At 35.9% G+C, this 16,862-nt stretch overlaps 1 protein-coding gene across 6 annotated transcripts in view; it reads left to right on the plus strand.

Annotated features, from left to right (window-relative positions):
• The window catches only part of CEP112 (centrosomal protein 112), a 188,272-nt gene that overhangs the window by 10,153 nt on the left and 161,257 nt on the right, over positions 1-16,862 (plus strand). For 5 of the 6 annotated variants that reach the window (XR_003994412.1, XR_003994413.1, XM_030506575.1 and 2 more), the window contains 3 exons: positions 1,037-1,111; positions 9,448-9,495; positions 9,632-9,700. Coding sequence is in view for 4 of the 6 variants with exons in the window: in XM_030506575.1 (XP_030362435.1) it covers positions 1,037-1,111; positions 9,448-9,495; positions 9,632-9,700 (192 nt within the window). In the remaining 2 variants the exon portion in view is untranslated. The remainder of the gene's footprint in view (positions 1-1,036; positions 1,112-9,447; positions 9,496-9,631; positions 9,701-16,862) is intronic. The other variant, XM_030506576.2, reaches the window with a different exon arrangement.

The following is a 16,862-nucleotide window of genomic DNA, read 5'->3' on the forward strand; positions in this document are numbered from 1 at the left end:
TTTCTCCTTATTGGTTTCCTGTTTATTTTACTTAAAGAAATAGTTTTTATGGAACAGTTTTTGTAAAGAAAAGGATTTTCTTCAATGGAAACCTGGATCTGGGGCTTTAAAATTGTTTTTTGGTTTTTGTTATTTTGTTTATTCTTTTTGTTCCTGGCTCTGCCACAGGCTTCCAGGGCAATGTTAGACAAGTCACTGCACGTCATTGTTCTTCAGCTCCATATATTGGATTCTACGGTGATTACAGCTTTAAAAGGGCCTTTAAGTGAAATAATTCTCTCTTGCTTTGCCAAACAGTTTGATGAACGTTTGGCTGGCTGGAACAAATAGTATCTTGTTCTGTTGTCAGTGATGCACAGATGTTCTGGCATAATTCAGGCCCAGGTAGAGGAACAGGGAGTCTTTTAAGAAACATTAAGAACTGCCTCTACCAAGTGTTGATTAACTGAAGTCAAAGCTCCATTCACTGTATGTTTATAATGAATGAGCAGATTTAAGAAAGATTTGCTTGCACGCCAGTACGCAAACCTCTTGCTAACAAAACTTAATGTGACAAAGTAATTCAGGCTTCAGCATTCTGATTTTCTAAATAGCTATATCTGCCTACTATGACTATCCGTGCCTTGCTGTGGTTTCCTTTAATTATTACTACTTTTCATTTATTTGGAGGCTGATCTGGGTGATTTTCTGGATTAGCCCCATAGAAAGTCCTGTGGAGATGGATTGTTTCTAGAATCTTGCCTGAAGAACAGAGTATTTTGATTTTTGTCTAGTAAACTCACCCTTTGTAAAGGAGGCTGTTGCTTTGGAAATAAGTAAAATAAAGAACAACATTAAAGTGAGGAGACAGCTAATTCATCCTGTGAATTCCTTTCTTAGTGCAGTATCCTACTGGTAACTGAGCTATTTAGATTAAAGCTGCCAGAGGTGTTAGGAAGCACAGTGTAGGCATGGCCAAGTCAATGAGAAGCTTATTTTTCAGACTGTGTATCTGCCAGCTCTTCTGATACTTTGTTTGACTTTTTTTATGTTCCAGGACCATCGTCATAAAAAACCCAGTTCTTTGGATGACAGTGACCTCGAAGCACGTCTCAATAGTTGGAATCTTGGGGTAAAATAAACAGAGTACATTACTTCTTTAGTGACTTGAAATGAAAACTCCTTAGTAACGTAGTCTGCATCTGGGAATTTAGTAAACAAAACTTGACGCAGGAATCAGTCTTTTAGAAAGGAATTGGTAAAGCTTGGAAAGGTTAATTATGAATACGTGTCATCTTGAGAAGAAAACGTTAAAAACATTAAGATTATTATTAAACAATAATAATCTTATATATTTAATATAGTTACTGATAAATCAAGCAAAATAATAATAGCTGCTAGTCAGGACCAAGTGTTTTACCCTGGAAGAATTTCAGCCTGTTTCTTATAACTTGATAACATTATTTTAAATTTGTGCTTGTATATGTGAAAGAAGACTTTGGCTTTCTGTATTACTGGGGTTTTTTTTTAAGGAATACAGAGTTTACAAGCCATTAATAAAACTTAATGTTGGGTTTTTTTGCTACAGTTTGCCTCTTTTTGGTAGCATCCGAGAGGCTTTTCAGTGTGTTAAACTCTTTCCTCCCCATTTGATGATAAGAAACTCTAGACCAGCTCTTTGGCTCTTATTCCTGGAAAGAATAGTGTGGCTTTGCCAAGGGAAAAATCTAAGATGAATTTAAATTTTAATTTAAGGCTACTGTTGTAATAAGACTTTATTCCCTTGGTTGTATTTTCTGTGGTATTAGCCCAATTCTAAGGTCATAGTGAAGTTCCTTCTCTCCGTAGCTGTATTCCGCTGTATTTTTTTCTGTTGTGGTGTTTTGTCGCTTTTTAAACTTTTCACCTGTACCACCAAATCTTTAACCTATTTGATAAGGATTGATATCCTCATAATAGTTTAATTTTATGAAGATCACTTCTAATAACGAGAGTGGTTTTTGTGTTTTTCTTATTTTCTGCTTATTCTCATAGGTTCAAAGCTCAGTTGTGTTTGGGAGCGAGGGCAGCTGAAGTCAGGAGGGATGAGTTTCTAATGAAATACTTCATCTTTGTTTTTTTTAATGGTTATGTATTTTCATGTTGTCATTTTCACCAGTTGCCAAATAGTCTTTATTCTTCCTACACTATGTCAGTCCAGAGGGATATGACAGCATTTAAAAATCTTGCCTATTACACTCAATGTTTTGCACTGATGGCTAAGTTCTCAGTTGAAAACATAGATGATGAGCGAATGTTAACCTTTTTGTGTCCTTCTTGGTGTTTCTTGTGCTGCCGTGGTACCTGTTAGCATTTTGAATGCAAATTGCTTGCTTTACTTGTGAGGGAGAAGAAAGTCTTGACCTTGAGACACTCCAGGAGCTGCCCAACTGCTTTCTCTGAACTAAAGGTGGAGATTAGTGAAGATGTTAGCCTGGGTGCTTGGTGTTGCTTCTTGTCTTTTATAGAGTAATACAAGAACCATTTCTAGCACTTCCAGACTTAGATGAACATATTTTTCAGGCATTGTAGTTCTGTTCTGGAGATCTACTCTCCACACTGTAAGCTTTTCAATAGCAGCCAACTCTGGTTTGCGAAAGCACTGTGCAGGTGTCTGAAACAAACATGCAAGCACTCACTTGCAGGTTTTGGGATATTTGGGCTATATAAATACCTGGATTATATGAGCAGATAGTTGTAATACCTTGAGCTTTTAAAGCTGCTGTAAAAAGCAAACTTGCTCATGGCCATTTTACAAATTGTTCCAATTGATGTTGACAAAGAATCTCTTTATATCCAGCATTTTTATATCAGTGTTGATCTGCCTTCTTGCTCATCTCTTTAATTTTATTTGGGGTTTGTTTCTTTTTCTAATTGAAATTCCAGTTTGCAATCATGTTGTGTTGATAATGGATGGTTATTAAACTGTGATGATCCTCCACTGATACAGGAGCTCTCTTGGATAACAAATTGGCTGCCGTGACACATAAATCAGTTTTTCAAGTCTCCTCTTCAGGGATGGTAATTAAACAAGTCGCTAGTGAGAGGCTTTGATTGCTTGATAAGACTTGTTGGGAGTTACCTGACAAAAGAGGATTTGGGGTTGTAAAAGAGAGGTCTGTAAGTGGTTGTTGTTGAACAGTGTTTTCCCTGCTATGGATCATGGCCTGCAGTGGGTTCTTGAAGGGTCAAGATGTTTTAAGTAGTTTCATCTATAAAGAAGAATATTTAATTATTAAAAATAATAATAAAAACTTACTAAACGATGGCAGCACTTCAGATTCTGTAAGGTTTGAGTTCAAGATGCGGCTGCTATTGCTTGTAAGCATTTACATTGCCATAGGAGCATCCAGCTATCTTTTGACAGCTAGCCACATTTGCAGACTGTTTGAGAAGCTTGATTTACAAGTGATGCCACCTCAGATACAGGAGGCACTTGATCCAGAAGAATACTTCAGTAGTGGGGGAAAGTTAGGAGAGAAAATACAGAATGGCTTTTGCTTTGGATGGCCTAACATAAACCCAGTTGTTTTAAAAAAGCTTTCAAGATTTCCTTAAGGTTTGTTTTTGAGTTTTACTTGTGTCTCAAGGAATAGATGGTGAATCGGGGTTGCTAGTCTGGCAAAAGATGTATGCTGCCGGATGTTCTTCTTGCCATGATGGGGACAGGGCTGATCCTGGGAATTTTGGTCAAGTCTTTATACAAGGATTTTTCTCAGTAAGAATCCTTGAAATTTTAGGAAACTATTCTTATTTCAAGCAAGTGTACATTTTGATTAAGAATCTGCAAACATCTTGGTAGGTGCTCTACATAAAGGTGAGAAAAACTTAGCATCTTCCAGCTGGGAGTTGCTGCTAAGCCTTCACTGTTCCGGTACAGGCTTGTCTGGATTGTAATGACCAGTTATACACTGTTAATTTATTTTATCCTTATCTTTTGGGGCTTCAACTTCGATATATTCTTAATTTCCTCTTCTTCAAAGATTGTATATTTTTAAGGTTACATACTGAATGTCTTTCCACTTTTTATGATACGCTTACAGAGGTGGCTGAGATTATTATTTATTATTAAAAGTGTTGTGGAAAGTTTGGGGAAATAATTTTATGGTTTCTCTACTAAGCAGAGAGGTCAAAGCTTAACAGAGCATAATATGGAGGCTTCAGATACTTGTTGCTAGTAGTCATAATATTTGCTATACGAGAAGTAAGACTCTTCTAATGTTGTTGCTTCTCATTAGTATTTTTCCATTTCCCTTGCAGCATTCCTGATTATCTCTCTCAACCATTTTATTGTTCAAGTTCTTTAGATTCTAGTCATGCATGAGTAAATGTTTAAAAAAAAGTTTTGATTGTGATAAATTTGCCTTTCATACATGGAATACTAATTTTAAATACATTCTAAAACTGTGTTTTTCTTAGCCCTTATTGACTCTTATCTAAATTGATGTGGGAACTATCCTTTATTAAGTGTTCATGCCTTGAAGTTGCATTTGCAGTGTAGAAAAGAAGACATCCTTTTGTATTGCCATTTGAAGGGAAAAGTTTCAGAGCCAGGAGTTTAGACAAACACAAGTCATCTTTGGTCATGTTGTTACTTTCAACTTTTTGTTATGATTTAGCTATTTTAGAATATAATACAACTCCCTCAGCTAGCTTATTTTACTAACAGCTGTCAGTAGGTTTGTATATGTTGTTGCAGATTTAGTACACTTCAGAAACAGGTCATCCTCACCTTTCTTTTTGTTATGTCTCAAGAAATAATTAAATATTGCAGTATCAGGAAAAGAAGCTTGCTGGATAACGGAATTAAACTTGCCTTTTTTTTTTCTTTCTTTCCTCTTGTTGTGAAGCTTTTTAGACTGTAGACAAACAATTTTTGGATAGAAAATCTAAGTAATGTAAAGGAACAATAAAGAATTTAATCCCTGCATATTCTTACCCAACTTGCCTATATATATATTTTTCATGATGCTTCTGATACATTTTTGTTTGTCACTGAATTGTAGCCCATTTGAGGTTTGACAAAGCAACTCTCTTAAACATACCAGGAAGTTCAGTGCTTCATTTTAGGTAGAAAGCATACAAAGAGATCGTACCCTCAGAAACAACAAAGGTTTTTTAATCAGGGAGAACACAGTTTTTCATCACTGGAATTCAGCCAGGACAAGAATTAACTCTTTAGCTTTTACCAGAAGTAATGGGGGATCTTCAGTACAAAGAAGCTGGACACTCATGTCTTGCCCATGAAAATTTAATATGGGAAATGTTATTGCCTAATAAAGGTTTAAAAGGACATAGACCAAAGAATTCCCATGGTCAGTGGCTTGCATTACATTCTCCTCTCTTGGAGAAGTTATCTATCACAGAGGGTTAAAGTAGACGCGAGCATAGAGAATTCCTGGGTGGCTACAGCAGCAGTGTACCTTATGCCTGTTTTGTGTACTTGGCTCACATCTGCCTGTGTCTTTCCACTCTAGTTAAGCTCACCCATTTCTGTATAAGCCGTTTGATTATCTTTTGTTTGGTTCCTTAGTCTGTCTGCTTACAGTAAACATACCTACTGTATATGTTGTGGCCTCGAAGGGCAGAAGCACTGTAAAAACTTTCCCACAGTGTACTCCAAGTGGTGGTGTGACTTCAAAAAATAAATTCAACTGCCATGCTGACAAACAATCTCCATGTGCTTTAATGTCCTTCCACTAAGAATGCAGAAGCAGCATTAAAGTGAACTTCCCTACAAATTATGATGGTAGATAAGAATGTCCTTACTCAAATTTCCTGAAGCTACTCAGCAGTTATTTCTGTAGGGAACATGCTGGCTGGCTGGGTTTGTTAGATTAAAGTAAGAATTTAGGGCAAGGTTCAGTTTAGTTGTTTACCATTTCAAAATCTTAAGTGTTCTTAACTCTTTCATGTGTGTTTTTCCCATCTTTGTTTTGAAAACAATCACATTTTGTCTTTGAAGAAGCTTAAGGGAGAATTTGCAACAAGCCTGATGATCCAATTGTGTTGGTTTGGGGTTTTTTCCCCCCTGAATCTTAATATATACCACTCACCACCTGACTCTGTTACTGAGCTGTAATAAGCTACAGTCATGCATTATTGAAAATAAATATACCTTGATAAATATCTTCCAAAGAATGAAATGTGACTTTGGAAGCATAACATTAATGTTATCTTTGTGGTATTTACTGTGTCAAAAGAGCAGAAGCTTTGGTCTAAGTTTCTGGGCTATGACAGATACAAAGCCTGTACAGTATTTCCAGCCCAAGGGATGAAATGTAGTTGATGTCCTGAGGATGAGTCTTGCAGAAGTACTTAGTGCTCAAAATTGTGTTCTTTCTGTGCTGTCATTGCTTTTGGGGGAAACTGTTTCAGCTTGGTTTGCTTCTATCAATGCTGCACTCATCGCTTGTGTTGGTAGCTTTAAAATGTTTTCTTCAAAAGTGCTTAGTTTTGACTGCTTTGGGTGTTGTTGCTACAGTAAATAGAAATTGAAAATACTGAAGTTAAAAATTAGGGCTAATTTCCCTCAAATTCCTTTTTGGAATATGTATTTTTATACGGATTTCTGCCATTCCTTTTTCAATTTAAGGAGAATGGGTGTATATTTTCATAAAGTAGATTATTTCTGTGCAGTAATGGGGATCTGGTCATCCAAAGCCTTCCCGACTCTGGTTTATGAGGACTCAAGTACTACAAGTTGACCGTGCCAGTCCTCACAAATTGCAACATGGTTTGTTGTCTGTTTAACTGCCTAACAGAACAGGAGAATCCAAAAGCTTTCCTACAAAGAAACTCAAAATGCCATTTTTGTTAAGAAGTGGTATTTACAAATTAGAGTTCAATTCTAGTTCAAATAAAGATGTCTTTCATGATGACATTTATTTGGTTCATACTCTTAAAAAAGCATGTGATTTACTGTTCTTCCATGGCAGTCCTTCAGTTTCATACATATGTATTTTGGTTTGTCTTTGACCTTTTGGTTATTATTTTTAAATTTGCATGTTTCTCATAAATACAAGCTGCTTTTTTCTTTTTTGGGGCATTCTTTATTGTGATATTCCCTCTTTAATGTGGTAGAATTCTGAGAACAAGAAGTTTTGCAGAAGACCAGCATGAAAAGAATGAATGTTGAGGCATTAAATGTTTACAGATCAGTTTAAGTGGATATAATCCACAACAAGTAACAAAGTGGGAACATTTAACTTCAAAGCACATATGGCTGCTGTTACAAAATCAAAAAATGCAAGACTTGGGCCATACAAAGTATTAGAGATGCATTTTCTTTCTTATAAACAAGTAGTATATACCTTAGCGTTTTAGATGGGTTTTGAAAGGAAGACTGTAAACGGCTTAATTTCATGGTCAGATAAAGGATTGGAATTAACTGTAAATATTTACAATAATTTTCAGCTTTAAAAAAGCAGAAGTGAATGATTGCATTCATTTTACATGAGAGAGAGGGCTTCTGGAAAATAATTAAGCCTTTGAAATTTGGTTGGGAAAGGCTTTCAGTGGTATCGGCTGCTCAGTGTGCAGGGAGTTGGATCAGGGTTTGCCTTGAGCATCTGGCTTCAGGCCTTTGGTCCTGGGTATCTGTACAGGTGGTGATTAGAGGTGTGGGATGGATGGGGAAGCTGGTGAAATAAGCTGGAAGGAAGAGTATACTACTAGTAAAATTAGAGAACTGTTAGAAAATACTATTGCATGTATGAACATTGTAGAACAAAGAAAATCCTCTAAAATCTTTCTGGTTTAGAATTTCTGTGCTGCTTATTTCTAACTATCTTTTTATTATTATTATTTTTTAACCACTGTTTTCTGTCTGCTGTGGTTAATGCCCCATGATGTTCTCACTCCTGTATTCCTCTCCTCACCAACCTTCTGTTTCCAAAATTATTGATTTTGGTTTTGCAGCAGGTGCGTACAGGATTCCTTTATTCACTACTGTCTGCCCATGTGTTTTGCATGCCCAAAACCCCAAAGTAAAACCAACCCAGGATGCCTTATATGAAAGAAAGTTTAATGTATCTGTTTTAGTTAACTCATTGACAGTATAGAGAAGTTATCTGTTAAATTATTGGTTTTCTTATACTTTCAGTTACAGTGTTAAAATATTAGATAATATGAAATGGAACGGATGTGTTAAACGTGAATATGTACAAGTACTTCTGGGGGAAATAGGATGACTCTTCAACAGCATATAGAAATCCTACATAACCTTTTAGGATAGGAAGTGAATAATACTGTATCAAATTGAAATTTCAGAGGGAGTAAGCCTCTCTTTCGCTGATAAATTCAATGCAAAACTTTATTTAATAGTACTGGAGAAAGTGCAAGCATTTGATACATTTGCCATGCCTCAGAGATCAATTTAATCTTAAACTAAAATGCACCAAATGTTGTAAGATGTGCATTGCAATCACATTCACATTCCAGATCTCCCTGCCACATTTTACAAGATTATACCCTTGAAAGCTTTTCTTGGGTGTTATGCATTCTCTGTGATGTGATGTTTGAGCCTCATTGTCGGAGTAAATTAAAAAGATAGAGCTGTCTGATAGAGGAAGTGGGTTGTGAACAATGTTTTGTATTCAGTTCTTAAAAATAGTGATTAAAAGAGCTGCTTTAATTATACAGTGGTGTTAATGAATTATTTCCTTATGTTTTGTCTCTGTGGCTTACATGTGTGGGTATAGTTTCAATGCACTCAACTGTAATTTCTCAAAAACACTAGATTAAAATCATTGTAATCTGTAAATTTATGCTAGTTTTACTGATTTAAATGAAAGTTTACCCAATAAAGTTGGAATCTTTTGCATAAGGCAGGTATTTAGCTGCCAAATTCCTTTAAAACATGCATCGATGGAATTTTTACAACCACAAGGGGTTGGGGGAGAAAAAAAAGTGCAATTTTTGAACCATTTCCATTAGGAAACATTATAACTTTAAAACTTGCTGAGTAGGTCATGTCCAGCAGAATGATCCCTTATGAAGATTTTCTATTTCTGTACCTTTTAAAAGATGGACATTTGCATTCCATGGTGTGCTTTTCTTAGGGATCATTGAAATGTTCTAAAGGAGAAAGAGTTATGCACAGGCAGATTAATTTGTGTGATACTTCTAGGTTACAGCCGTGTATCTACACACATGATGATTTGCAGGTTAACTGTGTTTTAATAGATAATCAAATCTTAGTGCAAAGCAGTTCTTGGTCTGGTGTGTATAACCAAAGCCATGCTTAAATCTGTTCAATTGTTGTTCTTAGAGTGATAGAGTTACTGGGCTAAGTGTTCCCGCCCTGGTACAGATCACTCGAAGTTGTCACTGCAAACTTTATTTAGTATTTGGAGATATTTCTTACTGTTTATAAGAAATAAGGTGACATTATTGACGTGATTACTTTTTCTCTAACTTGTTTTTCAGTTAGAAAATCCAAGATACTTGCGAGAAAAACCAATGCCAGTGTCTTTGGTATGTATCTATATTCCCACAATATTTTATAAGGGGGGAACAACATGCTTAATAATTTTCATTTCTGGTTAGGATGGATTTTATTTGGAGTTACTGCTTTGAATTAAGTTGTTTTGAACTTTTTCTTATTCAACAGATGACACCCAAAATGGACCGAGGAAAAAGCAGCCCTGTACGTGATGAGCAGGCGCTGTTTCGAAGAGAGGTAAGATCCTTTTTAGCCTTTTGGGAAAAAGAAAATTACACCCAAATTAGTAAATTAGGACATTTTCTTGGGAAATTGGGTATTTGCAAACCCGTTTGTTGTGGCAGAAGATCTCATGTAAGGGAATTTTTGCTAAAGTACCAGGACTTTTCATTAAATATGGAATGTATTTCTCAATTAGAAAATAAAAAAGACTTTTGGAACATATTTATTTTTCCTTTGAAGGAATTCTCAGTGTAGAACAGTTTGAATTCTAGGAATTTTCCAGACTACCTTGTAACAGAAGCAATGACTTAGTGACAATTTTTGTTAACTTTCTATATACCTTTAAAAATCTACAGATCTAGAACTTATTTCCATTAGGAATGAGTTGGAAAGGAAGTGGCATAATTTCTAAACCTTTAAATTGTCCCTCCTTTTACATGGTATCTTATAAGGACACTTGAATTATAACTGTCCTAAGGTTACTTTCAAAACACTCTAGAAGATACAGGGGAGGGTAAATTTGGTTTGCAGATACTTTCATTGTTAATAATCATAGAATTGTAGAATGGTTTGGCTTGGAAGGGACCTTAAAGCTCACCCAGTTCCAACCCCCTGCCACGGGCAGCAACACCTTCCACTAGAGCAGGTTGCTTAAGGCTCCGTCCAGCCTGGCCTTCATAATGTATATGAAAGTCAGCTTTGTGTTGATAGCTGCTGGTCTAATACAACACTTACCGAAGCAGCCTGCTGTGGCGCTTGCATAATACATGTGCCTTTCACTTTCTCTCCTCTGGTCTAATATTGACTGTTCTTTTGTATTAACAATATTCAAACCACCATTGCCTTGGGATGAGACAGGGTTTCATAAGATGTGAAAATAGAGCAAAAAATAAATTGAAAGCACAATGCTGTCATGTAAGTACTACTTTCAAATTAAATAAACAGGAATGCATGCCAAGTAGCTACATAAAATACAGCAAATACTTTGCTGGTTCAGTGGAAAAATCCTCGAAACCACACAGTAAAAATCCTGTCCTTTTTGCTAATGGTACTTGACTGTGGGCTAGTTTAAACTGGAAAGGTTATAGACAGTATTTCACAATTGCCATGTGTGTGCTGTTAAGTAGAAAACTTCAATGTGTTTTCGTCTTACTTGGTTTGTGAAGCTCAATTAAGAATAAAGCCTTTTCACTTATAGAATGTAAATGTATTAACAGAAAAATAGCGCTGTACAGAAGGTTTTGGTAAACCTTTAAATGTTTTCAACCTCTTTGTAGTAGAACTGGAGAACATAAAAAAGGATAACTGTGGGTTTTTTCCTTTTAACCTTTAGACCTTTGTTCATAAACCATTCCTGCACCTGTTTTGACTCTGTAATGCTGAACACATGGCCATTTTCAATGATAACCACATCACAGATTTATGAAAATGTGAATATCATCAGGCAGTGGGTTTTAGTCATATTTTCCCCAAATACTTCTGACATGGATTAAACCATTTGGGAAACTTGTTGTTACTGAAAAATCATGTACTCAAACAAGGAAGATGCAAGAAAACAGGAATATATTGGTTTTCAGCAGTATAGCAAACCAGAACAGATGGCCTGACTGCCTTGTCTAGATAAATAGGAAGAAGTGTTCTCTTTGAACTTCACCTTTGGTCATCCTGAATGCCACCCGATACTGCACGGAGCAGAGGAGGGGGAGAGAAAAAGTTCTTAGTTGTGATTGTTCAGAAAAACAGAACATAACTGTTGCTACGATATAGGCTTGAAATTGTTGTGGAATTAAAACCCAAATTTGTCTATGTTAATAAAACATGATGCTTGTTTAGCCTTTCTCAAACAACTGATGTATCCTTTAAAGGGGTTTTGGGGTTTCTTTAAAAACAGTTCTCTTCATTTTTCATTTTGTCAGCCTTAATTTTTCTTCGCATTTTTCTCCATTTCCTTCTGTTTTCTTTCTGTAAGCAAAGATATTTATCTGTGTAGACTCGGCAAAAGGAACACGAACAAACCTGAGGCAAGAACATTGGAAATAATTTTCTCTTTTTATTCTTTGAAATTAAAGGTTGTAATTAATACCAGGAGTACGTTTGTACTGAGCTATATACCAACTCCTAAATCATTTTGTTTTAGACAAATGCCAAGCTTGATGCTTTGTGCAGTAACTGTATTATGAAGCTTTATCTATTAACGGAGAACATTGACTATTTCCAACGACTTTGACTTTTTCACTGCTCCTGTTACTTTTCTGGTTTGCTTTTTGGAAATCCAGTGATAAAGTCTTTGAACACGGGAGCACCGGTGCTTTTCCAGGTTCTTGTATCCTAAAGCAGTCAGGCAGAAATGGTTGTGTTTCCTATAGTCAGCTGGAGGAGTAGTTAGTGCAGTGTAATTGGAGGGACAAATAATTCTGAGGGAGGCAATGTGTAATGTTGCAAGAAGATACAGAATACGTGCAGGATAACTTCCACTGCTTTGTCATGTGGAGCGAGGACTCTGAAAGAGAGAGCACATGGCCAGGGAAAAGGAGAGATGAGCTGGATAGCGAAAGGTAACTTAGAGTGTAGGGAATGGGAAAAAGACATCTTTTTTTCCCCTGAAAATGCATTTTCATGGATCGAGGACCAGAAGTAGGATGAAAAGGAAGAGGTTTTAGTTGATTTTTTTTATATATTCAAAAAAATGTATCTTTAAGGTGCAGCCTTTTTAAAAAAACTATATAGAACCTTTATCTTCATAATGTTTATTTTTCTCCTTTTTTTTGGTGAATGAGCAGTCCATTTATTGCATTACACAGATTTTCTTTGTAAAGACCATCAAGCCGTGTATATATGAAACTGCACCAGAAGTGTTGGGATCTAGCAATATGTTTATGTTAAGATAAAATCAGCACACTGCAGTGATGATGTTATGGTTAAGTCTTGGTCTGGCTCAAAGTGTTCTGAATTTAAGGTGTTGAAAGCAGCAGATTTACTGTACTTCTCACTTATCTGGCAAGAGATTATGACTTGAAATGGGGAGAATTGCATAAAAGCTGCGATACAGATTTTCCCCAAAAGGGACTATACATAGGATATAAAGGAAAGAATGCAAGGAGGAAAGAAAGCTGTAGAACTTGGGAGGGAGGGTGAATAACACTTGCAGGTGTTATCATGGGAAAGAAATGGTGTTTTAGGAGAAGGAAAAACACAGTTGAAGATAAAAATATGTTTCCTTGCAGTTGGAGATGGTGATCAGTGAGCACTGTCCTTTTGGGTTTGATTTCTTCCTCTTAATTGCTCTGTTCTGTAGCAAAGTATTTAAATACATGAATGGACTGTTTACTGCAAGCCAAATTAAAAGCAATAAATAAAAATAATATGAAGACAGTATCCTAAAAGAAGTGCTCTTGTAATTAAACCGAGCTTTTACCAATGTAAAAATAACATTATTGTGCTTTGAGCTGCATCATGGATTTCATACATTTTTCCTCATTGAAAACAGATATTTTGTTCATATCTTCCAAGAACGGTAATAAAAATCTATCAGTCTTGTTCTCTTGTATATTATAATGAAATAAAAGTGGTTGTGTGCTCATGTGTATGTATGTTGTGTATCTGCTTGGTGGATGGCTACAGATACATATGTGTATGGAATTGGGAGAGCTGAATACAGCTGAAGGAACCTATGTAGGCATGTAATGGGGCTGGTGATCCTGTTTACACTTTTTAAGCTCAGAGGTATTTACTAGTGATACTAGTTTCTGATGGACTTTCTGAAAGCATTTGAGTTGCAGAGTCATCTGCAGCTGGGCCCAGAACCTGAACTTTGCAGTAACTGGAGTTTGGTGTGTTGGTATATTTTCTTTTTTTCTTCCAATCTCCCTATTCTTTACTTCCACTGCTCTTCCTTTACTGTTCCTCTTCTTTTGTCCTTGTGTTCATCCAGAACTGTCCAAGTCATACGTCTGCTCATAAACATTTTACTGTTTTCCAAAGGGTGAAAATTGTTAAGGTTTTAATTCTGGTGAATATTAAGAATGCACATTGAATTCTGTTTGCATGAGTGTGGCCCATAAGAAGGGGCAAGCAAATGCAAAAAGGCAGAGATGACACAATAATTAATACCATAATATTATTATTAATAATAATCATCATTGCTTTCTTTCATCTCGATTTTCACTTTTCTGTAGCTTTTTTCTTATGACAACCTGGTCCTGGAAATACTGGTTTATTCCGCTTAAGCATATTCCAAGCAGTGTGTATTGTGACTTCGAATAGTCTCTGGTTCATTTGAATGTCCTTTTATCCACAAACCTGATGTCTATTTCAAATGCAGTGTCTGATTTGTACTGACAATTCAGTTGTAAACTGATTCTCACCACCAAGTAATCATTCTGAATAGTGATCTGCTGGTTCATGTTTAAAAACACAGCAATCCTGACTTCTGTTAACATGATTCCTGCCTGATTAATGTCCTGTTCCTGAAAACATATGCAAGTTGTCCATTGTCTTCCCTGTGAGGAAATCACATCCTGCCTTGCTTTGATAACTCTTCAGAATGTAATGTCATAAACCCCAAACCTTGTTGTATTGCTAGCCTGGTGTGAGACATACAGTCTGTGTCAGGATGAGACATGCTTCCATAAACTTACTTGTGATTTATAATTCCTGATACTAATTGGTCTGGTCATGCAGATCTATATGGACATGTACAGTTACTTATTTTTTTTCAGTCGTTTGTGAACTATGTCTTTAATTATTGCACATATGTGCTGGAGACATTGGGAAAGATCAAAGAGGTAGGTTAGCAATTCAAACTAGTGTTTTAACCAGTAGAATGTCCAGATGGTTGCCAAGCAGCTGGGAATTAATCTTTTCCTGCATGATTAATCTCTACCTCAAAGTGTGTGTTTCTTTAACAAGAAAAAGAAGGAAGTTTGGTTATTTTTTTTGGTCACATGCATAGATTCTGGTTTTTAGGGAGAAAAGCCATTGACTAGGAAAAGTAGGTACTATAGCATCTTGTTGCTACATGTTGCACTGGTGAAATGAAAGTAGGAACACAGCTCTAAGAACTGGTTTAGGAGATCCTGAAACGACTGTAAAAAGTTCAGTAGCTATTGAAATACAGCATATTAAAAACTAAAAAGGAATATAACACTGGGAAGAAAAAGTAAGTGGTGTTGACTCAGTGTATAGAGCCCCATTTACTTCATTGGTCTTGGTACTATGCAGAATTATAGGAAGTTTTCAAGTAGTATCTACTATTATACTCAGATTTTACTAATTCCCTTTGAAATCAGTATGATTTCTGCATGTTCACAAGGTTCAGCTGGGTTCAGTTTTCAGTGCTGGCAATTGAAGATACAGTTTGTTGCATTTTTGAGCTGTCACGAAACTGCATCTAATAAATTATTACCATGTATAAGCTTTCACAGTTTCCAAACATTCTAAACTTTTTTGGTACTACTGATGTCAGAGGCTCTACTACGAGCGGAAGGCATATTTGTTATGTATGGAAGTGGGACATTTGCCACTCCAAATAAAGCTGTTAAGATGAAGTGATGTAGTGCTAATATGCATGTTATGTTTATTAGCTATATAAAACATCCTTTAGAGTAAAAGTACCATTTCAAGTTATTACAGTTGTTGGGATAAAAAGCTGTATGCTTTTCTCCCTATTCCCACCATCCCCAACTTGGAAATCTGTGAAAAAAACATTGTTCTCTCCTTCAAGAGACTAATGACATTTACATATGAATAGGAACAATTGTCCATTCAATTATTTTTCTGTACACAGCAAACATGTATTAATGTTCAGTGTCATTTAAAGAGTCGGACTTCTCTTGATAGGGGAAAGCTGGTGTGATTTGATTTAGGACAAAGCCTTTAATTTTTAGTGGCTGTAAAAATGGGGCAATGTCATATTAATTTTTTCCTGTAGTGAATATCTAGTTTCCGTTCAGAGTACTCTGTAAAAATTATTCTAACTGGAAGTAGCAGTTTTAGTGGTTTTAAAGAGTAAAGATACAAAGAAGGTTAGATTTGTGGAGAGAAGTATAAGTGTTTGTTAGGTCAAATAATATAGTCCAGATCATAAACATAGACTTTTGTGGAAGGACCTTTGAATCTGGGCAAAATGCCATGTTTATAAAGGGTCTTTTTACATTCCAATTTCTGGCTTGCGGGTTTCACTTGTTTGATGCTACAAATCCCTTTGTGCTTTTAAGACCTGTGGTCGTATTTGATACTTTGGTCATGATATGCACATTTCACTTTGCTATAGACACAGCACATCGGTGAGTCTTCTCTCCTAATGCACTTTGCCTGTTCTAATTGTGAAGATTTTCCAGTTCTTGGCTGTCGTGAGAAGGGAATATGATCACAATGTATATCCCATGGCTGAAAGCTGGGGTGTATTTCAGTGTGCATCTTGCACATTTTACTCTTCCCGCTTTCTTTTCATACTATAATGCATGTCCCTCTTCACTTACAAACACTTCAAGGGTAGATATTGATCTTCAAAATTGCTTGAGCAAGTAGGTAGAAGCTGCTCATTAAATAGAAGATGCAATATTATGTTATCCATCATGTGACAAGCGTGCTGGTTACAGACATCTGAATGCAATGAAGTTGAAGAGTGTTTTTCCACATACTCTAAACTCAATACAAGCATTTCAGCAGTTTGGTTTTGAAAGTGGAAGATTAGTTCCAATATGATTAAACTTTATATATATTGTAGAAGTTTCTATTAAAATAAGTTGTTAGAAAGTATGAATTAGGTTCCTTTTTTTCCATGCCAGTGATTTAGATATTTAGGTAGTTATTCTGACTTTTAACTTGCTCTAAATGTTAAAAATATTAATATACGTCAAAGCTAATCTTAAATATTTTTGTGGATGCAATATAAGATACAGAAATAACACTGAGAAAATATAGCTTGTTAATTATGATGTGAAATACACTGTCCCAAATTACTTTTGTCTGAAGTCAGCATGTCTTTATGTGTAATAAATCTTGAACACTTTGCAAGTAAAGTATCTCCTGCCTTGGTCTGCCTGTGTAGTTTAAACCCCTGTATAAATTATCAGTATTTATTTTTATAACCTTGGATGTGAAAATGGAGTAAACACAGCTCAGTAGAAAGTTCTGGTTGTTTGTTGGTTTTGTGTTTTGTTGGTGTTTTCTTAAG

The sequence above is a fragment of the Strigops habroptila genome, chromosome 14, assembly GCF_004027225.2.
Source record: "Strigops habroptila isolate Jane chromosome 14, bStrHab1.2.pri, whole genome shotgun sequence".
Taxonomy (NCBI): Eukaryota; Metazoa; Chordata; class Aves; order Psittaciformes; family Psittacidae; genus Strigops; species Strigops habroptila.